At 44.3% G+C, this 24,311-nt stretch overlaps 1 protein-coding gene across 4 annotated transcripts; it reads left to right on the forward strand.

Annotated features, from left to right (window-relative positions):
* The first annotated feature begins 40 nt into the window (after positions 1-40).
* On the forward strand, positions 41-24,181 carry LOC122546419 (class I histocompatibility antigen, F10 alpha chain-like). Of its 4 annotated transcripts, XM_087979706.1 has the most exons (7): positions 41-246; positions 8,534-8,794; positions 10,859-11,134; positions 11,251-11,529; positions 21,599-21,706; positions 22,097-22,129; positions 23,609-24,181. In XM_087979706.1, the coding sequence occupies exons 1-7, from the start codon at positions 105-107 to the stop codon at positions 23,611-23,613; spliced, it is 1,104 nt and encodes a 367-aa protein (XP_087835832.1). In that variant the 5' UTR covers positions 41-104; the 3' UTR covers positions 23,614-24,181. The 4 variants fall into 4 exon arrangements, with proteins under 4 accessions (XP_087835832.1, XP_087835833.1, XP_087835831.1 ...); XM_087979707.1 differs by lacking the exon at positions 22,097-22,129; XM_087979705.1 differs by lacking the exon at positions 23,609-24,181 and having other exon boundaries at positions 22,097-22,137.
* Positions 24,182-24,311: the final 130 nt, after the last annotated feature.

The following is a 24,311-nucleotide window of genomic DNA, read 5'->3' on the forward strand; positions in this document are numbered from 1 at the left end:
CTCTTTAATTGGATGTCCCTCTGAGACTAACCAGATCTCTGCTTCTGCAATCAGGAAATGATCGAGGATCGACATGAAATGCTGCTTCGAGAAAGTTGTCTTTGATGATTTCCGGTTTATTAACAGCTGTTGAGCTATTTCTCCTCGCAGGAATCAAGTCCCTGTTTAGGAAACAGGGTCACTATATTCCCAGAATGTTGCTGATCCTTCTCTCCATCTCCCTGTGGTTTTCCCGGGTCTCTCCCGGTAAGTACAGAATTCAGCTTTCCATTCTCTCTCTCTCTCTCTCTCTGTGTCTGGGGTGAATGTGAATCTCTTGGTGAGAGTTTGAAATGGGAGATGTTTGATCAGCCGCCTGTTACACAGCCAGCCTGATCTTTCAGACCACCAGGAGGCTGGAAGAATACAGCAAGCCAGGCAGCATTAGGAGGGACACAAGTGGACGTTTAGGGTGTAATCTTTCTTCAGGTATGGAGATAGAGATGGGGGGAGCTGCAGGTACAGGAGGGAGGGTTATGGGTGGGGAGAGGGGCAGAAAGGTGAGGTGAATACAGGTGGTGGGTATGACCTGGTTGGTCGATGGGAGGGATGAATCTGGTTCGTAACTGGAAGGAAGGCTGAGGTTGTTGAGTCCTCCTTGGCTGTGGGCTGCCCCAATGGAAGTGTCGTTCCTCCAGTTTGTGGTCTGATTCACTGTGGCAATGGAGGAGGCCAAGGGTAGACATGTTGGAGAGGGAGTGGGAGGGGGAACTGAAATGGGCAGTGACTGGGAGGTCAGTTCGGCCTTTACAGGCCTGGCTGAGATGCTCCACCACCAAGAATATCTTCCCCTCCCCACCCTTCTCTGTCTTCCATAAGGACCATTCCCTCTGTCACTCCTTGGTTTGTGCAACTTCTCTCCCCACCAACTCCCTAACCTCACCGCCCCATACCTTCCCCTGCAACCGTACAATATGCAAAACCTGCCAGTACACTACTACCTCCATCCAGTCCTTCGGCGTGAGACAGAGATTCACCTACCTCTCCTCCAACCGAGTTTACTGTAAGGAGTGCTCCTGCTGTGATCTTCTATACATTGGCAAGACCAAACGTAAACTAACAGCACAATTCACCGAGCATCTCAGCTGGGCCCATAAGGACCAGCCTGACCTCCAGGTCATTGCCCATTTCAATTCCCCTTCCCACTCCTTGTCCAACATGTGCATCCAGAGGGAAAAATAGTAGCCTGGAGTTCTGACACTGTGAGGTACGAGGCCAAGAAAGAGAAGAGGAGGAAAGAAAGGCTAAAGGTGAGAAAAAGGAAAATGAACAGATGAAGCTCTGGCTGAGGTATCCCACTCTGCCGCCATCTTACTTAGAATGTTGTGGATGTAGTGCCAATCAAGCAGCTGCTTTGGATGGGGTTATGGACCAGACCAAATCCCCCCAAAATATTTTAAGAAGGTATCCTAGACCCCAGCCTTTTCTTATTTTAAATGGAAATATAACATGTTGTGTTCCAGATGAAACTTGATTGATCAATCTACTCAATGTTAAGCAAAAGGCTTTGGTTAAAATACGACAAAAGAAAGATGAATTTTGAGTAACAACTCTATTGGAAAACTTCACAGAATAATAGATACACTATCTATTACTAATTAACTATTCCAATGTAGTAGCATCCCATACACACACCCCTTGGCAAAAAGGCAAATTACCTGTCTCCCAGGTAACTCAGCAGCAGAGAGAAACCCCAGCTTTCAGCTGTAACTGAGAGACAGAAAAGATATCTGCTACTTCTTCAAAACTCCAGCAGCCTCTGTCAAATCTAAAAGCTAAAAATAACTAGCAATCTTGGTCTGTGACAGCTAGCCACACCCAGCCAGGCTGCTTCTATTGTTCCAACTTTTAAAAAACCCAAGGCCCCCCAAGTTGTATAGTTTATGGATCTTCACTAGCCAGCTTTGTACCTGTGCCCTAAAGCCTCTCTTAAAAAAAAAAGCAAAATAACCTCTTAAAGCCACAGTGTCATCATAATGGTGTCAAGCTTCTTGAGTGTTCTTGGAACTGCACTCATCCAAACAAGTGGGGAGTATTCCATCATACTCATGGCTTGTGTCTTGTAGATGATGGACAGGCTTAGGGGAGTCAGGTGGTGAGTTACTCACCAAAGTATACCTTGCCTCTGACCTGAACTTGTAGCCACTGTGTTTATATGGCTGTGGTCAATGGTAAGCCCCAGGATGTTGATGTGGATGATTCAGGTGAGGGTAACACCATTGAATCTCAAAGGATCGTGTTTAGATTTGTATCTTATTGGAGATGGCATTTGTGTGGTGTGACTGTTACTTGCCACTTGTCAGCTCAAGCCTGGATATTGTCTAGATCTTGTGGCACTTGAACACTGACTGATGAACAAAAGCGTAATCAGCTGTGAACATCCCCACTTCTGACCTTCTGATGGAGGGAAGGCCATTGATGAAGCAGCTGAAGATGGTTGCCCCTGGGACACAACCCTGAGGAACTCCTGCAGAGATGTCCTGGATTTGAGATGACTGACCATCAACAACCATATCAATATTCCTGTGTGCCAGGTCTGACCCAAACCACTGATACACATTGATTCCAGTTTTGCTAGGGCTCCTTGATCTCACACTTGGTTTAGTGCAGCCTTGAGTTCAAGGGCTGTCACTCTCACCTTCCCTCTGGAATTCAGCTCTTTAGTCCATGTTTGATCCAAGGCTGTAATGAGGTCAGGAGCTGAATGGCCCTGACAGAACCCAAACTGGGTGTCACTGAGCAGGTTATTGCTGAGTAGGTCCTGCTTGATAGCACTGTTGATGACCCCTTCCATCACTTTACTGATGATCGAGAGGAGGCTGATGGAACGGTTATTGGCCAGGTTGGATTTTTGTTCACTCTGATTTTTGGGTGTCGGACATACCTGGGCAGTTTTTCACATTGTCGATAGGTGCCTGTATTGTTGCTGTACTGGAACAACTTGGCTCGGGGAGCACACGTCTCCAGTACTATTGCTGGCATGTTGTCATAGCCTTTGCAGTATCCAGTCCCTCCAACCATTTCTTATTATCGCATGAAGTAAATCAAACTGGTTGAAGTCTGCGATGCTGGGGACGACTGGAGGTGGTGAGATGGAACAGCCACTTGGTATTTATTGCTGAAGATTGCTGTGAGAGCTTCAGCCTTACCTTTCGCACTGATGTTCTGGGCTCTTCCATCATTGAGGATGGGGCTATTTGTGCAGCGTCCTCCTCCGGTGAGTTGTATAATTGTCCACCATCATTCACAACTGGATGTGGCATGAATGCATTATGGCTGTTGATTGTGGGTCACTTAGCTCTGCTGATCACTTGCTGCTCATGCTGTTTGGCGCAAGGAGACCTGTTTGGTAGCTTCACCATATTTGGCATGCAAGGAGACCTGTTTGGTAACTCCACTATAATTGGCATGCAAGGAGACCTGTTTGGTAACTCCACTATAATTGGCATGCAAGGAGACCTGTTTGGTAACTCCACTATAATTGGCATGCAAGGAGACCTGTTTGGTAGCTTCACCAGGTTGACACCTTTATTTTTAGAAATGTATGGTGCTGCTCCTGGCATACCCTCCTGCACTCTCCATTGAACTAGGGTTGATGCCCTAACTTAATGGTGGTGTGACAGACCAAAGAGGCTGCAAATTCTGAGTAGGTGTGGAATACAATTCTGATGCTGTTGATGGCTCACAATGTCTCCTGGATGCCCAGTTTGAACTCTGTCCCATTTAGCTTGGGGATATTGCCACACAACATGATGGAGGTTATTCTCAACATGAAGTCTCCACAAGGAGTGTGTAGTGGTCACTCTTACCAATACTGTCAAGGACAGGTGCATGCACGGCTGGCAGATTAAGGTCAAGTATGTTTTTCCCTCTTGTTGGTTTCCTCATCACCTGCCTAATAGCTATCTCCTTTGGGACCTTAACCAGCTCAATCAGTGGTGCTGCTGCCAAGCCACACTTGGAGGTGGACATTGAAATCCCCCGCCCAGAGGAAATTAAGTACGCTTACCATCTCAGTGCTTCTTCTATATTGTTCAATGTGAAGGAGTATGGATTCATCAGATGAGGGAGGTAGGGATGATGTTAATCAGCAGGAGGTTTCCTTTCCTGTACTTAACTTTAAACCATGAAACTTCATAGGATCCAGAGTCAATATTGAGGACTCCCCATGGCAACTCCCTGTCACATACGCTTTCCTTTATTGATCAGAACATTGAGCATATGGGTTGGGAGGTCACGTTGCTGTTGTATAGGACATTGGTTAGACCAATCTTGGAATATTGTGGGCAATTCTAGCCCCTCCAATAGGAAGGATGTTATGAAATTTGAAAGGGTTCAGAAACGATTTAGAAGCATGTTACCAGAGTTGGAGGATTTGGGCTATAGGGAGAGGTTGAATAGGCTGGGGCTGTTTCTCTGGAGTGTTGGAGGCTGAGGGGTGACATTATGGAGGTTTATAAAATCATGAGGGGTATGGATAGGGAAGATAGGCAAGATCTTTTCCCTGGGGTGAGTGAATGAAGAGCTAGAGGACATTAGTTTAGGGTGAGAGGGGAAAGATTTTAAAAGGGCCCTAACAGGTATCTTTTTTACTCAGAGAGTGGTACGTGTATGGAATGAGCTGCCAGAGGAAATGGTGGAGGCTGGTACAATGGCAACATTTAAAAGGCATCTGGATGGGTATAGGAATAGGGAGGGTTTAGAGGGATAATGGCTAAATGCTGGCAAATGGGACTGGTGTAATTTATGATATCTAGTCAGCATGAACAAGTTGACTGAATAGTCTGTTTCTGTGCTGTACATCTCTATGACTCTACAAGTGTAAACCTCTGTTGAATCTCTCCAGTCAGTGAGACAGGACATATCCAGTAATGGTAATGATAGTGTCTGGGACATTGTCTCTAAGGTATGATTCCGTAAGAATGACTCTGTCAGGCTGTTGCTTGACTAGTCTGTGAGACAGCTCTCTCAATTTTGGCACTAGCTCCCAGATGTTAGTGAGGAGGAATTTGTAGGGTTATTGAAGAAAGGATAGGGAAGGTGATTCAGGAGATGAGTGACAGTAATAGGGTGGTTGTTATGGGGGACTTTAACTTTCCTGATATTGATTGGGAAAGCTATAGCTCAAGTTCGTTAGATGGGTCAGTGTTTGTTCAATGTGTGCAGGAGAGTTTCCTGACACAATATGCAGACAGGCCAACAAGAGGTGAGGCCATACTGGATTTGGTTCTGGGTAACGAACCAGGCCAGGTGTTAGAATTAGAGGTAGGTGAGCACTTTGGGGATAGTGACCATAATTCGGTGATTTTTACTCTCGTGATGGAGAGGGATAAGTGTGTACTACAGGGCAAGAGTTATAGCTGGGGTCAGGGAAATTATGATGCGGTGAGGCATGACTTAGGATGTGTGGCTTGGAAAAGTAGACTCCAAGGCAAGAGTGTAAATGATATGTGGAGCTTGTTCAAGGAGCAACTATTGAGTGTCCTTGATAATTATGTACCTGTCAGGCAGGGAGGAAAGGGTCGTGCGAGGGAGCCGTGGTTTAATAAGGAATTGGAATCCCTTGTTAAATGGAAGAGGGCGGCCTATCTCAAGATGAGACGTGAAGGTTCAATTGGGGCGATTGAGAGTTATAGGGTAGCCAGGAAGGACCTGAAGAGAGAGCTAAGAGCAGCAAGGAGAGGACATGAAAGGTCCTTAGTCGGTAGGATTAGGGAAAACCCTAAGGCTTTCTATAGGTATGTTAGGAATAAAAGAATGACTAGGGTAGGAATAGGTCCAGTCAAGGATAGTAGTGGGAAGTTGCGTGTGGAGGCGGAAGAGATTGGGGAGACACTGAATGAATACTTTTCTTCAGTATTTACTCAGGAACAGGGCATTGTCGTCGATGTGAATACTGAGTCACAAATAAGTAGAATGGGTGGCTTTGAGGTATGTAGAGAAGAGGTGTTGGAAATCCTGGAAAAGGTGAAAATAGATAAGTCCCCTGGGCCTGATGGCATTTATCCTAGGATTCTCTGGGAAGCAAGGGAGGAGATTGCAGAGCCATTGGCCTTGATTTTTATGTCCTCTTTGTCTACTGGAGTAGTGCCAGAAGACTGGAGGATAGCAAATGTGGTTCCCTTGTTCAAAAAGGGGAGTAGGGATAACCCTAGTAACTATAGGCCGGTGAGTCTCACTTCTGTTGTGGGCAAAGTCTTAGAGAGAATTGTAAGGGATAGGATTTATGCACATCTGGATAGGAATAATGTGATCAAGGATAGTCAGCATGGTTTTGTGAAGGGCAGGTCGTGCCTCACAAACCTTATTGAATTCTTTGAAAAGGTGACGAAGGAGGTTGATGAGGGGAAAGCGGTAGATGTGGTATATATGGATTTTAGTAAGGCGTTTGATAAGGTTCCCCATGGTAGGCGACTGCAGAAAATACGGAGATATGGGATTGAGGGTGAGTTGGAGGTTTGGATTAGGAATTGGCTGGATGGAAGAAGACAGAGGGTAGTAGTTGATGGCAAAGTTTCTTCATGGAGTGCCGTCACTAGCGGTGTTCCGCAAGGATCTGTTTTGGGACCATTGCTGTTTGTCATTTTTATAAATGACCTGGAAGAGGGGTTAGAAGGTTGGGTGAGCAAGTTTGCGGATGATACGAAAGTCGGAGGAGTTGTTGACAGTGAGGAAGGATGTGGCAGGTTACAGCAGGATATAGAGAAGCTGCAGAGCTGGGCAGAAAGGTGGCAAATGGAATTCAATGTAGCTAAGTGTGAGGTGATTCACTTTGGGAAGAATAACAAAAAGATGGGGTACTGGGCTAATGGTCGGATACTTGGTAGTGTGGATGAGCAGAGGGATCTTGGTGTCCATGTACACAGATCTCTGAAAGTTGCCACCCAGGTAAATAGTGCGGTGAGGAAGGCATATGGCGTACTGGCTTTTATTGGTAGAGGAATTGAGTTCCGGAGTCCTGAGGTCATGATGCAGTTGTATAAGACTCTGGTGCGGCCGCATCTGGAATATTGTGTGCAGTTTTGGTCGCCATACTATGGGAAGGATGTGGAGGCACTGGAACGGGTGCAGAGGAGGTTTACCAGGATGTTGCCTGGTATGGAAGGAAGATCGTATGAGGAAAGACTGAGACACTTGGGGCTGTTTTCATTAGAGAAAAGAAGGTTTAGGGGTGACTTGATTGAGGTGTACAAGATGATTAGGGGGTTAGATAGGGTTGACAGTGTGAACCTTTTCCCGCGTATGGAGTCGGGTATTACAAGGGGGCATAGCTTTAAATTAAGGGGGGGTAGATATAGGACTGAAGTTAGGGGTAGGTTCTTCACTCAGCGAGTCGTAAGTTCATGGAATGCCCTGCCAGTAGCAGTGGTGGACTCTCCCTCTTTATGGGCATTTAAGCGGGCATTGGATAGGTATATGGAGGATAGTGGGTTAGTATAGGTTAGGTGGGCTTGGATCGGCGCAACATCGAGGGCCAAAGGGCCTGTACTGCGCTGTATTCTTCTATGTTCTATGTTCTATCATTGCTGTGTTTGCCATTGCCATTTATGGTGCTGAGGACAATGCCTTGTGGTCTGTCCAGTTTCATTTCTTTGTTGAGAATTTGTAGTGATTGAAATGACTAAATGGCTTGCTAGACCATTTCAGAGGGTGTCTGGAGGTGTGTGTAGTTTAGACCAGGTGAGGATGGCAGAATTCCTTTCTTGAAGGGCATTAATGAACCAGATGGATTGTTCCAAACAGCCAACAATGGTTTCATGGTCATCAGTAAATTCCAGTTAATTCCAGTTTTTTTAAATTCAAGTTTTATCAACTGCCATCGCAGAATTTGAAACAGGGTTCTCAGACTAGCTGAGTTTCTGGATTAGCAATATTACCACTTCCATCACCTTCCCTTAGGTATGAACGAGGTGTGCCCCAGGTCTATTCCAGGCTGACAGACTGCATGTGTTCCAGGTTAGTAATAGACCCGGTGTGTTCCAGGTTACTGTTCCAGGTTAGTAATAGACCCGGTGTGTTCCAGGTTACTGTACCAGGTTAGTAATAGACCGGGTGTGTCCCAGGTTACTGTTCCAGGTTAATGATCTTCTGTTTAATATTCCAATCCTTGGATTGTGTCCCATACTGACTCCATCGAGTATCTGAGTGAGTCTGTCCTGTGTTTACTCCCTGTTCTGAGAGGCTGCAGCAGCTAATTCTGACCCAGTTGAATCTGATTCTGTTTATTATATCAGACAGGATTTTGACAATGGGATAAAGTGGCGACTTATTGAAGATTGTCGCTATTTGGATGCAGCCTCACCTTTTGCTGATGTTTATTAGCCTGTCCCTTAAATGTGCCTTCCAAACATTAACATGTTTAAGATGGTTTTCAAGGTAGTCTGACATTAGTGATTTTCCTGAGTTTTGCGGTGTTATTATTGTCAGTGGAGCCTGTTAATATGATGTTGTTTCTGTCGGTGATTAGTAATCAGTTCCTTTCTTTGATTTACAGCTACAAACAACCATGCTATGATTTACACAATTGTTTCTGGAATTAATGATTTTCCTGAAGCTACAAGCACTGCAATGGTCAATGGAGTTACAATAGGTTATCGTGACAGCAAAACCCATCGATGCATCCCCAGGCAGCAGTTCATAAAAGAATATGTTGACATGAAATTCTGGGATTACATCACAGACCTTGTGATAGAGCATACAGAAATGGCAAACAAAACTCTGAATGTGATAACGAAGAGGACAAACCAGACATCGGGTAAGATCAGGCATGTCGGAAATTCCCTGTTTGTTGTCCCTTTTCATCACAAAACCTAATCCATTCCCCAGCACTGACTGCTGGGCTCCAGGGCTGAGAAGGACATGTATTTGTGCTTCTCCTGTTTCCTTGAATCTTTTCTCCATCACCTGCTCAGCCCTGACATTTACCCCACTCCTCACATCCTTGGGTATTGAAGAATGGGAACCAATGTTACAGAAGAGCCAAATTGTTTTACGTACTTTCAGCAAAACTTCTTGGCTTTGGTGCTGCATTCCTGTATTTAAAACACTCATTAGAAGCTTAGGTTTCAGTTTGACTCACTTTATCACCACAGCCGAGTCAGACAGTGACACAATTTCATAGAAACATTGAAGGTAGGTGCAGGGATAGGCCATTTGTCCCTTTGAGCCTCCAGCACCACTCAATATGATCATAGATCATCATGCAATCTCAGTGTCCAAATCCTGTTAAATTACACTCTGCATTGTGTGATAAATATTTTCTCATTTCAATTTGAACAAATCAGATTTACAACTGCCACAGGGACATGGAATAGGACAGCAAATTATTGCAGATACTGGAATTCTGAAATATAAATTCCAAATTCTGGAAATCCCCAGCAGGTCAGGCAGTATCTGTAATGAGAAAAAGAGAGTCAAAGCTTCAGGTTCAAGATCTGCACCAATCCTGAAGAAGGGTCTTGCTTCTCGCTGCACAGATACTGAGAGACTTGCTGAGCATTGTCAACACTTGCCATTTTCTCCTGGAGCAAAACAACCTCTTTGTCCATCCTGCAAAAAGCCATCAGAGCTCCTCATTCTCCAACAGCAAGAAACCCAGAGGCAGCTGCTTGGGGTCTCGTTTAGCACAACTTTAAACTTTAATTTTATATCATGTTAATGTATGAAGTAAACATTCACAACTTGCTCAGCAATCAAACTAGACAAAGCAATCCATTGACAGCTTGTTACAAATTGAGTAATTGATAAAAATAACCAAAGAAATGTGTGAAGGTGCAGAGCGAACTAAAACTCTTGTCTTTTTGCTTAAGAAGCAGAGCTGGAAGGGGACAGCCTGAGGCTCAGATCTGGGTCATCAGGGAGGGGGAGGAGATTCAATAAGGAGTTGGGTTTAAGTAACACTGAGTTTACATTCTCCTCTGGTGGTGCTCTCTCTGAGCTGCTGTAGATGGAATTCATACAAAAGAAGGTGTAGGAAGTGGGTTTCCCTCCCAACTGGGTTTTCTTCCCCTCCTGGTCCAGGGTTCACACAGTGGGTCACACACCAACAGTCCCCTACTCCCACATTATACCATTGTGAAGGAGAAGGTTGATTTGGGAGATGGTTGACTCAGACCCTCACACCAGCCAGAAACAGTCCATTGTTAATTTTCTTGAAATAGTGTACATGTGGTCAGGTCAAGTTCAAATGAAAAAAATAGTTTTGGTAACTCACTGGAAATATGTTTGGTAAGAGCATTCTAAGTGTATCACAGAAATATAATACTCACCAAAACAGAGAAAATTAGTTTGTAAATGAACAGAAAGTGAAGAATGAAGAAATATAAAGAGATCATAAAGAAGTTGATAGGGCAATTATTCATGAACTGCATACTATTTGTAGTTCAGACATTTCCCAATCAGTAATCATACAACCAGTGAATTGAGGATAGGAGGACATCAAAGAGAAATATTTGAGTGGTCACTGTCCATTCATGGAGGCTGACAGGGTGGTAACGGACAGATATTGACTACATTCCCCCAGAATGCAGCCTGTGATTGAAATAAATGACAACATGGACTAGAACAATGACTCCAGGACAGTGGGAATGTGAGCACTCGAAGCATGTTGCATATTTGCTGCAGGTTGAGGTGTGAGACAGCAGCTGGAGAAAGGGTCAGTGCTGTCTGAGTCTGGGACCCTCTGACAGCACAGGCCCTGGGGATTAGCACCGTGTGTAACCCCCTCTCCCTGGGCCTGATACAGGATCCCCATTCACCTTTGATCAGATTGTTCCTCTGGTTAATTATTAATTTTGTTTAACTGTTTGATCACCGATAGGAATTCACACTTTTCAACGGATAACTACTGTTGAGGTCAGTGATGACGGCAGCATTAAGAGATCGATGAGATTTGGATTTGATGGAAAGGACTTTATCAGTTTAGACCCAGACAGAATGAGATGGATCGCATCCAATCCCATTGCAGTGATGACTAAAGAGAAATGGGATTCTGATGAATCCTGGAACAATTATTGGAAAGTACATCTGGAAGAGGTACTTGTTCAACATTTAAAGAGATATCTGGAAGCTGGAAAGCAGTATTTTGGAAGGAAAGGTGTGTATTTCAGTTCTGTTCCATGTTCTGATCTAACCTCACTGATCTCTGAAACCGTTCTCCCATTCCATTCAGTATCTGTCTGTTGTTTGTGATTTCACCCTTTCCCATCACAGTTCAGCCTGAAGTGTTCATCTCCAGGAGGGAGCCCAATGGTCAGGACAAGCCACTCACTCTCTCCTGCCTGGTCACTGGGTTTGATCCTGTAGACATCGAGGTGACCTGGCTAAGGAATGGAGAGGTCATGTCTGAGACCCAATCCTCGGGGGTTCGACCGAACCACGATGGGACCCATCAGATCCAGAAAGAGATTGAGATCAATGCTGGGGATGAGGATCAATACTCCTGTCACATTGAACACAGCAGCCTGGCAGAGGCCCAGCTCTATCAATGGGGTAAGGGACTGGAGTGTGTCTGTGTGTGTGTGTGTGTCTGTGTGTCTGTGTGTCTGTGTGTGTGTGTGTGTGTGTGTGTCCTGTCTGTTCCACCATTCATTGAGGTTGCTCTGATCTGTCCCTCATTCCCTTTACCCATTCCTGCTCCATGTCTTTTGCTGCACTTCCCCAACAACACCCTCCTGATCTCAGGCTGGAAATATTCAATTGATCCTCAGCGCTGTTAAAAATGGGGTAAAGTGTTGTTTTTGCAGATATAGAAAAAGCACACAGAAAAGGGATACAGCAAGAGAACTATTAACCCTGCAGGTATTTAGGGACTTTTCAGTGTATAATTGTGGTTAATTAAATACTAACTTTGGTGTGTAATTACTATAACAAAAAGTTCTTTTTGTAAAATTATGCTTTCAGCAAAAAGCTGAGATAACCGCAATGCTTGAGCTATACAAAATGATCCAAGTTAATGAAATGTCCGAGGATGGAATGTACCAGCAGAATTGACACAAAATGTTAAACCAGATCCAGATGTACTGTCGACAAAATAAATGTATGTGTCAGCACTTACAGAAAGGAAGGTTGCCAACCTGGGGAAGGGGGAAGTAATAAGGGTGGAGCACAGCTGGGCAGTGGTCTGGCACAGTAAGAGAGATTGGGTAATTAGGAGTCTGGAGAGATGACCTCACTCAGCTCAAAGGGTATAACTGGACACTAACCTAAATTCTAATTTGCTCATTTGCTTATGCAATTGAAGCCCTTACTTGCAAGTTTGTAATAAATTGTTTTGTTTCCAGTTTTGGTGGCCTCGTCTAAATTTTATTGAATTTTGTTTCTAACAGCGCTCACAGCATTTTGGTTAGAAAACTCCAGATTTCCATTAGCGAATTTCTGAGGTAGTGTTTCTTGATTTCTCTCTTAAATAATTTCGCCCTAATTTGAAGGTGGGTCCCCTTGTCCTGGATTCCAGCACCAGATTATTCCTGTAGTGATTATACCAAGGTCAGTCAGCTGCATTGTGTCAATAAGAGGTCTCAGATTGGGCCGTTAACCTGATCCAATCAGGGAGTCCTGACTGACATTAAAAAAAGGGTGAGTGTCAGAGGTATTGAGGGTCTGGCGGCTGACTCTGAATGAGGTGCTATTAACGTCAAGGACGGGTCATGTGTAAATAAAGGGTGGCTTGCGAGGTGAATACTAGCTTCTGTAGGGTTATTTCAGTGGCGATGGGGGTAAAGCACGATCCTGAAGAAACTTGCTCACAACAGGCACCTTTCAGTCAGGGAAGCATTTGTTTGGGAAACTTGACTCGTCAATCCTGCGATCAAGGACTGGGCCCAGTTTGTGAAAATAATGCGGCACATTGTCTGGGCAAATGACATTGTGGCAGACGAAAAGCAACAAGTAATTCTCCTGACAGCCTGTGGAGCCGCAGCTTATTCTGTTATTAGGATCCTAGCTTTTCCTGAGGCACGAGATACTAAACCTTTCAAGAATTAAAGGAGATAATTCAGGATTATTATGAGCAAAGGTTTCCTCTGATTCAGAGATAATATCATTTTTATTGTGCAATTCAAGAACCAGGAGTATCCACATCGGGATTCCTGACTCGGTTAAAAAGACTGACAGAAGCATGTGAATTTGGTTTAACCTTTAGTGAGATGTGTAGAGAATGATGTGTGGAATTAATGATAAAACTATGATGTAATTAATGATGTAATTATGCAAAAACACTTACTGGCTGAAGCCCAACTGGACTTCAAGCAGGCACTACAACTGGCTTTATCATTGGAAAATACAGCAAATGGAGCTCATGAGTTACAGGATATTCCAATGGAAGTGGATCCCTCGACAATCCGACTGAACTTGGGGAACACCGCCAGAGTGCAGGCAATTGCATAGCCTCACTCAGGACACATCAATCAGAGGGACTTGAGGTTGGCTCACAGCAAAACTCCAAGCCAAGCCCCGGCAAATGGTTAGAATTTTCTTCAAGATCCTGGCCATCAAGCCATTGTGGTTTCTGTTGGTACATGGAATTGAGACAGCAAAACAGCCCTATTGGGCTTAAACTGAGTGAGATAACTTATAGGCCAGTATCCTGGAGGGTAACCTGAAAAATCCATCCATATCTGGTTTGGAACAGTTAAATTGCTTCTTAACATCAAAATCAGAACCAACCAATTTAAATGTCTGGTGAAATGATCATTCTGTTCTGATGGAGGTCGATCCGACTGCAGCTGTATCAGTGATCCCAGAACCAGCCTTTAATATGATTCACTCTGAACTCCAACCTTTAACTTTGCACAAAATCTTGGCCAGACTGAGAACCTAAACTGAGGAAGCTTCAGAGAATAGGGGTACAACTTCAGTTCCGCTCTTTCACGGAAGGCAGCTGGTTCAGTGACCAAATAATTGTGCTAAAAGCTTCAAATCCAAGCTTAATGGGGAGAAATCAGTTGTGAGAGATTCACCTGAATGGCTCAATATGTTTCAATTAGAAAATGGCTGCTTGAGTGAAATTCAATTTAATTACCTGCAGGTCATCCAGGAAGATCTAGGGGTTATCAGAGGAGCCAGGCCACCTGGCATGTTGACCAGGAATCAATCCCATGATGCTGTAAGGCCTGCCCAGTGCCATTGGCCTTACAGGCAAAAGTCAAGGCAGAAATTAAAAGGCTGGAAAGTGAAGGAATTATCAAACCAGTCCAGTTTGTGGAATAGGCAGCAGTGATTGGAATGGTTCTGAAGCCCAGTGGGTCGGTTTGCCTTGGTGGGGATTTTAAACAAAGTGTAAACTGCTTTTGACAGCAGAATAGATAACCAGCCCCTCAGGATTTGTGCACAACGTTGGTGCAGGATGGGAGTTCTCCTTCACAAAGCTGGACATGAGCCATACTTACTTGCAATTGTGATTAGACCAGGTTCCCAGACATATGCTCCAATTAATATCCATCAGGGATTGTACCAAGATACAAGACTGCCATTTGAGGTATTGTCAGCCTGTTTGATCTTTCAGTGGACAATAGAGAACATCTTGTATGGTCTACCCCAGGTCGCCATTTACTTAGATGGTAAATTAGCCAATAACAGGGAAAACTAATAAGGAGCAGTCAGAGAACTGGATATAGTCCGAAGGTGGTTTTTCAAGGCAGGCATTTGCCTAAGAAGGGAAAAATATGTATCCCAAATGATCTACTGGGATACAGATTCGACAACTCTGGGTTACACCTGTTGGAAGATAAAGTGAGGGAGATCAAAGGTGCTCTGGTTCCTACGTCTGTCCAGGAACTTACGTCATACCTTGGGCTGGTAAATTATTTTGGAAAGTTTGTACATAACCTGGCCTCCGTCCTGGCAACGTAACATCAACTCGTGGCAGAAAGGATCAGCCTGGGAAATGGTTGCAAACATAAGACCGAGCTTTCAATGAAGGAACGATACAACTGTCATCCTCGAAGGATTGGCACTCTATGATCCCAAGAAAGATCTAGTGTTGACATGCAATGTCTCCCCACACATTTCATTTTAGAGATCCCTGGTGGAGTTCAGCTAGAGTTTGAAGTAATGATACAACTGTCTTCCTCGAAGGATTGGCTCTCTGTGATCCCAAGAAAGATCTAGTATTGACATGTGATGTTTTCCCGCACAGCATTGGAGTTGTATTAACTCATGGTGGCTCAGTGGAGAGGAACATCCAAGAGCATATATACATTTAGGACTTTGGCCAATGCAGCACGTAAATACACCCAGATACAGAAGGAAGAATTGATGGTCATATTTGGAGTCAGGACATTCCACCAATACCTTTGTGAATTAAAATTTGTGATAATCATGGACTACTTGGTGTGCTTAGAGAGGACAAGGCAGAGCCACCCTGTAATTTTGGGCCACCTTCAATGGTGGGTTCTAATACTAAGTGCTTACAATCGCAAGCCAGAACACCGCCTGGGAGGCTGAGTAGCGAATGTGGATGCATTGAGCAGCTACCATTAGCAAATGGTAGCGCACACAATGGAAAAGTCTATAATGGTATTAAACTTTCTGGACAAGCTCCTAATTAGAGCTAACGATCAGGCTTTGGACACAGAAAGATCCAATCCCTTCAAAACGGAAATAACTTGTATTTATGAGGGAAACCAAAAGGCACTTGAAATCCTTTGAATTGAAAAAGTTTTGGACCCAGAGATACCAGCTCACGGCAGAGGATGGAATATTGTTAGAACTTGTTAGAGAAAGTGTGATTATCCTGAGTAAAGGCCGCTGCCAAACTCTAGCTGAACTCCACCAGGGATCTCTAAAATGAAATGCGCGGGGTGACATCGCATGTCAACACTAGATCTTCCTTGGGATCACAGAGTGCCAATCCTTAGACAATGACAGTTGTTTCATTACTTCATTGAAATCTCGGGCTTATGTTTGCAAGCAAGTTAAAGTGGTCAGCTGTAGTGCATCTTTACAGCATTTCAGAGAACATCTCTGACACACACACACCACCCTGTGGCTGAACACTTTAACTCCCCCTCTCACTCTGCCAAGTTCATGCAAGTCCCTGGGCCTCCTCCACTGCCAAACCCTAACCACCCGATGCCTGGAGGAAGAACGCCTCATCTTCCACCTTGGGACCCTCCAACCACACAGGATCTTTGTGGATTTCACCAGTTTTCTCATTTTCCCTCCCCATATCTTAATCCCAGAAGCAACCTTCCAACTCAACACCACCCTCTTGAACTGTCCCACCTGTCCATCTTCCTTTCCACCTATCCACTCCGCCCTCCTCTTCGACCTATCATCTTTACCCCCACCTTCATCTACCTATTGCATTCCCAGCTACCTTCCCTTCACCCAACCCCCCCTCCCATTTATCTTGGGCCACAAGCCTCATTCCTGATGAAGAGCTTACTCTCAAAACGTTGATTCTCCTGCACCTCAGATGCTGCCTGACTGGCTGTGCTTTTCCAGTGCCACATTCTTCGACCCTGACCAATGAAGGCAAGATGCCATACGCCTTCTTTACCACCCTCTCTACTTGGGTGGTCACTTTCAGGGAGCTATAGACTTGAACCTCAAGATCCTTCTGTCTATCAATGCTGTTCAGAGTCCTGCCATTAATGTATCCTTTTCCTTAACGTGTGATCTCCCAAAGCACAGCACCTCACAATTACCTGGATTAAACTCCATCTACCATTTTTACGCCCATATCTGCAACTGATTTATATAAATGATAAAAAGCAATGGAGCCAGCACCGATCCTTGTGGCACACCACTGGTCACAGGCTTCCGGTCCAAAAAGCAACCCTCTTCGACCAACCTTTGTTTCCCACCTTGAAGCCAAGTTTTATATTCAGTTAGCTAGCTTCCTCTGGGTCCCATGTGATCTAACCTGACTAACCAGTCTACATGCAGAACTTGGTCAAACACTTTGCTGAAGTCCATATGGACAACATCTACCCCTCTACCTTCACCAATCTTCTTTGTTATTTCTTCAAAAAACTCAGTCAAGTTACAGAGACACAATTTCCCATGCACAAAGCCATGTTGACTATCCCTAATCAGTCCTTGCTTTCCAAATGCATATAAATCCTATTCCTCAGAATCTCCTCCAACTATGTACCCACCACTGACATATGGCTCATTGGTCTATAGTTCCCTAGCTTTTCATGACAGCCTTTCTTAAATAGTGGCACCACATTAGCCACCCTCCCGTCTTCTGGCACCTCTCCCTTGGCTATTGATGATCCAAACATCTGAGCGAGGTATGCAGAAATCTCTTCCCGAGCTTCCCACAGAATTCTGGGTAACACCTGATCAGGTCCTGGGGATTTATCTACCATTATACATTTTAATCTTCAGTACCTCCTCTTCTGTAATGTGCACTGTTTTCAAGACATCACTATTTATTTTCCCAAGTTCCCGTGCTTCCATGCCCTTCTCCACGATACGCCCTGACACAAAATATGTGATTAGAGTCTGACTAATCTCTTATGGATCCACACATAGACAGCCACATTGATCTTTAAGGTGCCCTATTCTCTAACTATTTACTCTTTTGCCAAAATGTACTTTTAGAGTCTCTTTGGATTCTCCTTAACTGCATTTGCTAAAGCTGTCTCATGTCCCCTTTTTGTCCTCCTGATTTCCCTCTTAAGGATACTCCAACTGCCCTTATACATTTCTTGGGATTTACTCAATCCCTGCTGTCTATACCTGTCTATGCCTCTTTCTTTTTCTTGACCAGAACCTCAATTTCTCAAGTCTTCCAGCATTCCCTACATCTACCAGCCTTGTCCTTCTATTATCATGCCGTGGTCAAACCCCTCTATTATGTATAAAGAAAACAATTTATTTTCCTAACTCTAATAGTGAACATTAAACCAAAATAAATTCACAAGTCCAAACCCCTCCCCCCCCCCCCCCGCTTCTCTTAATTTCTTACGATCTGACCTCAACTCTACAAAGAAAAGCTATTCCAATAACACACTTATTAAACATTACATTAACTTAATCTCAAGACCACTTACTCTCTGTCTTCTTCGGTGTCTTCAGTCTTCCCTCTGCTGATCTCCCTGGGGTTGTCTTCTTTCTTTGTTACTGCGAGGATGTTTCACATGCAAAGGTACCTTTGATAGACACTGTTTCTAATTTCTTTGAGAGCAGGATGTCAGATGGGCAGTTGCTCCGCGGTTTGATGGCAGTTGCTTTCTGATAAATTTTCAAAACTCCCATGTTTTATAGCTTCCATGACACAGTAAATTCTTATAATTTGATTGGTTTCCAGGTGTCAAAACAATGAACACAAACTCAGTTGGGTTTTTAGTATCCTCGGCACAATTTAAACTGATCAGTTAAATTCGAGTTGTTGTCAAAACAGCAAGCAAACCTCAGGGTAGACAGGCAGGAGGCTGGAAGAACACAGCAGGCCAGGCAGCATCAGGAGGTGGAGAAACCAACATTTCAGGTGTAACCCTTCTTCAGGTTGGGGGCTGGGTGTAAGGGGAGCTGCAGGTAACTATTTAACAGCCAGTTGCTGCTTGTATCTATTTTGGAACAGCTCGTCTCCCAGTCTTTCCATTCAGGCAGCTGAGCCTGCACTTGAAGTTTACTTCAAACTTCAGAAAACACTTTCTATTTTAAAGTGAACAGACAGGCTTTTGACTTTGTAACACTTCACACTAACAGGAACATACTGTCTCTGGACCCTCATTATCTTATTCTTAAAGGCCTCCCACTTCCCATTCATCCCTTTACCTGCAAATAGCCTCCCTCCAATCACCTTTTGCAAGTTCCTGTCTGTTACTGTCCAAATTAGTCCTTCTCCAATTTAGAACTTTAACTTTTTGATCAGTTCTATCCTTTTCCATCACTACTTTAAAACTAATAGAGTTATGATCACTTGCACCACAATGCTCCCCCCCGGACACCTCATTCACTTGCCCTACAATTTTTCCCAACAGAAGTTCAAGTATTACTCCTTCTCCAGTTGGTACATCCACATATTGAAGAAGAACGTTTTCTTGGACATACTTAACAACTTCCTTCCAATCCAAGCCTTTAACACAATGACAGCCCTAGTCTATGTTTGGAAATTAAAGTCTACTGTTACCATCCGAATATTCTTACAGATATGAGATCTCCTTACACATTTGGTTTTCAATTTCCTGCTGCCTACTGGGGGCTATAATACAATCTCAACCAGCTGATCATCTCCTCCTTATTTCTCAGTTCCACCCATATAACTTCACTGGTCAATCTCCCAATATATGCCTCCCTAAGTACAGCTGTAATGTTATCCTGAACCAAAATCTTGTCCTCCTCTCTTGCCCTCCCCCCCTTTCTAACCTTCCTGCAGCATCTATACCTTGGAACATTGAGACACCAGTCCAGTCCATCTCTGAGCTATGTCTCTGTAATAGCGGTGATACCCTAGTCCCATGTTCCCAACCATGCCCTAAGTTCATCTGCCTTACCTGACAGACCTCTTACATTGAAGTAAATGCAGTTTATCATTCTGACCTTGGTCACTGCCAAGCTCTTGCCTGTTTTGACTATTTGAGCTGTTCCCCTTACCTGCTGTACCAGCCTCAGCCCTTTCTCTTTACTCACTGTTACTTTGATTTGAGCCATCCCCTTACTAGTTTAAAGCCTCTGCAGTAGCACGATAAAGCCTCCCAGGTAGCACAAGTAACAGACCACAATTTACAAACCAGAAATTTTGTCATGTTTTTAAAATGGGATGAGATTCTTCAGGTAAGGACAGCTTCATACCACCCAACATTGAATGGCCTGGCAGAAAAACTTTAAAGGCTGGCTTGAAAAACAGCCTACCCTCTTGATAGTTACCAAGGTATCATGGTTCTTATTTGATTATGGGATTACCCCACATGCAACAGCAGAGTTGGGACCAGCAGAGTTGCTAATGGGTAGAAGACTCTCCACCAGGTTGAATCTGATCTTCCCAGACCTGTGGGAGTCGGGTGTAATGGCCTCAGGAACACCAATGCTAGACACAAGTCTCCGCCAAACAAGAGAAACTGTTTGATGCAGGGAATTAAGGATCAGACCAGACCCCTGCAATATATTTTAAGAAGGCAGCCTGGAACCTAACTTTATCTTATTTTAAAGGCAAATGTAAAGTGCTGTGTTCCAGATGCAATTCGATTGGTCACACTACACAGCTTTAGGCAAAACACACTTTATCGATCACTAGAGCTAAAATATAACTAAAGAAAGTGGAATTTAGAATACCACAAATCTCAGAAAAATTAACAAATCAATAGATACAGTACCGATTACTAATTAATGATTCAATGTAGTAACATCCCATAAACACATCCCTTGGCAAAGTTCAGAAAATAGATTTGTCTCACAGGTAACTGCAGCAAGCCAGAAGGAAAAGCTTCAAGAGAAAGCTCAGAGAGAGGAGCAGCAAGGGGACATTTACTGTCATTCCAAGCCTGCTGAGACTCCAACAGTAACTGATGCTGAATCACAAAGCTAAAAAACTACAAACTACAAACTAGAAATCTAGGTCCGAGAGCTGGCCACACCCATCTAGGCTGCTTCTATTGTTCCTGCTTTAAAAAACCCAAGGCCTCATAAGCCAGTCACTTCACTGGCTTTCCAACCAGACAACTCGACACCTCTGCCTTACAACCTCTCTTTAAAAAGAAACAGGACAAAATAACCTCTCAAAGTCGCAGTATCATCACAGTAAGGGGAGGAGTTTTGGTGTAAGAATGATGGAAATGGCCCTATATGGGAAAGAGGCATGCTCCATGTGAGATCAGGACCAGTGATGTGGAAAGGTCAGGCAGGTGCGATGGTCCTGAACCAGCGCAAGGTCCATTTGAAAATTGTAAATTTGTAAACGATGCAGGAGCAAAACGTACACTGCCCCTTTGAGCAGTCAGAAAGGCTGCCAGAACCCATGGGTTCCCTATCTCTGTCAAGCATTGTTGAGAGTTTAGAATCTGAGATGGACATGACGGAAGGAGCCAACTCAATGCCTTTGCCACTGGAAGAAGAAAATAAAATCCTGCCAAGGCACTCCTGGCACAAGAGGCGAGCTCCTATGCATTCGATGCTGGCATTATTATCTGCTAAACACGGAAGAAGCTGTCCCAGTGTTAAAACGCCCCAGGATGCTCTCCAAGGAAAATGGCTGGCCTATGTTCTCGGACTCAGAGGGGGAGTGAAGTTGTGATGTAACATGGCTAGCCAGCAGGACCTCAGAGAACATGAATTCCCTGATTGATCCAGCCCCATTCAAGGAGCCCTGGCTGACAAATAAAAAGGGAAGTGTCAGAGATGATGACACTCTGCTACCTGACTCTGAAAGAGTCAATCCTAAAGTCAAGGACTGTTCATATACAAATAAAAGGTGACTTGGTGAAGGATACCATCCTCTGTGCAGTTATGACATCGATCCCATCAATGAGATCTGGAGTGCAAAATTTATTGAACCAAGTCCATCAATTCCCAATGGGTGGGTTAAACTAAACTGTCCCCAACCAACACAGACCAAGGATGGATCCAGGAACAGAGATAATCCTGATATTATTCCAATGTGTTTCAGAAATCCCAGAAAACAGTGTGGTACGTTCCCATCTTCTACTTTTGATTGGATTAATCGCTGCAATGGCTACAATATTTGGAATAATCATCTGGAAAAGGCCCTGGAGAGGTAAGATTCAGAGAGAGAGGAATGTGGAACTGAGGGGACTGGGTGAGTGTGGGGGAGTCTCCAGTACTGGGAGTACGGGGCACTGTGGGGAATGGAACTGAATAAACCCCCAACACACAGATACACACGTATAAACACATCTTGTTCCCTGTTTGATCGTCCTTTGTGTGATTGGACCCGACCAGACACTTCACACACACTTACATCCTCACTGACTGAATGTCAATGGGATGGGAGAGATCTCCAGAATCTCCATAAGGTGTAAGGATGGACGGGAGTGTGGGAATGAGGATTTCTGACACAATCTCCATTCCCTCACACTTGTCGTGTTCTCATTCTCTGAGAATGGATTATTCCCCATCCTAATGGACATTTATTTTGTTTCTGCAGGTTCACTGAGTGGGACCTACACAACAGCTCCCAGTAAGTGACTAAGGGGACAGAGTGTTGGGAATGATGGGAGAGAGATTGGAAGGTGTAGTGTTACATTCTCCTGGATGGGACAGTTCTTCATGACTCTCTTATCCTTCATGACCCTCTCATCCCTCTCTTCCCCAACTCCATACCCCCACAACCTCTCCTTCCAATCCTCACCCCCTATTTTCTCATTCCCTACTCCCTCTCCCTCCACTCCTTCACCCTTAATTCCTTCTGCACTGTGCTGTGTGAATGTGGTTAGTCAGTGCTGAGGGTGATTGAATCCTGGGTCCAATGAGTGAAAGAGAATATTTCTGAGTGTGTAACTTTATATTTCATTCCATTTCAAACATTCTTTTTTATTTTCTCAGCTTTGGATGTATCTATTCCAGCTTCTTCATAATTTCGTCAATGATATGTCAATTTCTGTCGGTAGACTTATTTGGAAATTCTTCACTCCCCTCCTGACCCTGTCCCACCCTCCCAGTCACTGTTAAACCCTGTCAGACACATTTCACTCCCATCCTGACCCTGTCCTACCCTCCCAGTCACTGTTAAACCCTATCAGACACATTTCACTCCCATCCTGACCATGTCCCACCCTCCCAGTCACTGTTAAACCCTGTCAGACTCATTTCACTCCCATCCTGACCCTGTCCTACCCTCCCAGACACTGTTAAACCCTGTCAGACTCATTTCACTCCCATCCTGACCCTGTCCTACCCTCCCAGTCACTGTTAAACCCTGTCAGACTCATTTTACTCCCCTCCTGACCCTGTCCCACCCTCCCAGACACTGTTAAACCCTGTCAGACTCATTTCACTCCCATCCTGACCCTGTCCTACCCTCCCAGACACTGTTAAACCCTGTCAGACTCATTTCACTCCCATCCTGACCCTGTCCTACCCTCCCAGACACTGTTAAACCCTGTCAGACTCATTTCACTCCCATTCTGACCCTGTCCTACCCTCCCAGTCACTGTTAAACCCTGTCAGACTCATTTCACTCCCATCCTGACCCTGTCTCACTGACCTTTAAAACCTTGTCAGACTAATTTCAACCCTCTCCTGGCCCTGTCTCACTCTCCCAGATACCGTTACAACCTGCCAGTCCAATTTCACTCCCCTCCTGACTCACCCTCCCAGACACTGTTAAACCCTGTCAGACTAATTCCCCTCCCCTCCTGACCCTGTCCCACCCTCCCAGACACTGTTAAACCCTGTCAGACTAATTTCACTCCCCTCCCCATCCTGAAGAGATTGCCTTGTGTCTGTCCATTTCTGACCTTGTGGGTTTCCTGAGCTCCACTAAAGGTCATTCCTGGAGCTTCATTTAGGAATAATGGGATCCTCCTGTTCCAGTGTGAACATGGACATCACCGTCCATCCTTCCATATCACAGCAGACACACAGAATTACAGCTCATTGCTCACACCCAGTTGATTCAGGATTGAGATTGACTTTTCCTGAAAATGTGTTTCCATAGATTGAGCAGTGGATCCCAGATCCGCACGTTTTGATCCTGATTCTGCAAGTGAGACCTTCTCACGTCGTGTTTCCATCCCGTCTCAGAAATGTGAGCAGTGTCACCGTCAGAGGGATCTTCATGGATGGTTCCTCCCTCACACTTTCTCATCCTCACTGTCTTCAGTGGGTCAGTGATTGACCTGAAATGTAGCAATGCCCTGAACTCCCTCTGAGCGAGTTTTTGTATTGTCGGACGTGAATCATTTCTGCACTTTATGCAACGAAATTTTAACTTTTATGTTAAAGTCTCTCTCTGAATTTTGTAACTGTCTTATTGTTATATTGATATCTCTCTCACTATTTAACTTCTACTCTTCCATTTTTATTCTCATCTATTTTATGCTGAACTGATGTATTTTGCACTTTACGTAAACAGCGTGATCAAATGTGAACTTTTATGTAAACTTCTTTTATTTTATTTGTTCACAATCATGTATTTATGGCAGCAAACATCTGTCATTATTTATCATCAACAATTAACTGCAGAGACTGATCATTGCAGTTGCCAATCAATAAATTATTGTTGATCATTGATTTGTCTGAATTTATTAATGATTTCACAGGAAAGGGTTAATTCATTCACTCTGCAGATTGTGGATATTGGAATCAGCAGTGTTTGAGCTTCAGTTCAGTGTGAACTGGGAAGGGGTTATGACCATGTA

The sequence above is a fragment of the Chiloscyllium plagiosum genome, unplaced genomic scaffold, assembly GCF_037043375.1.
Source record: "Chiloscyllium plagiosum isolate Xiang-an unplaced genomic scaffold, Cpla_swu_hap1 HiC_scaffold_35, whole genome shotgun sequence".
Classification (NCBI taxonomy): Eukaryota; Metazoa; Chordata; class Chondrichthyes; order Orectolobiformes; family Hemiscylliidae; genus Chiloscyllium; species Chiloscyllium plagiosum.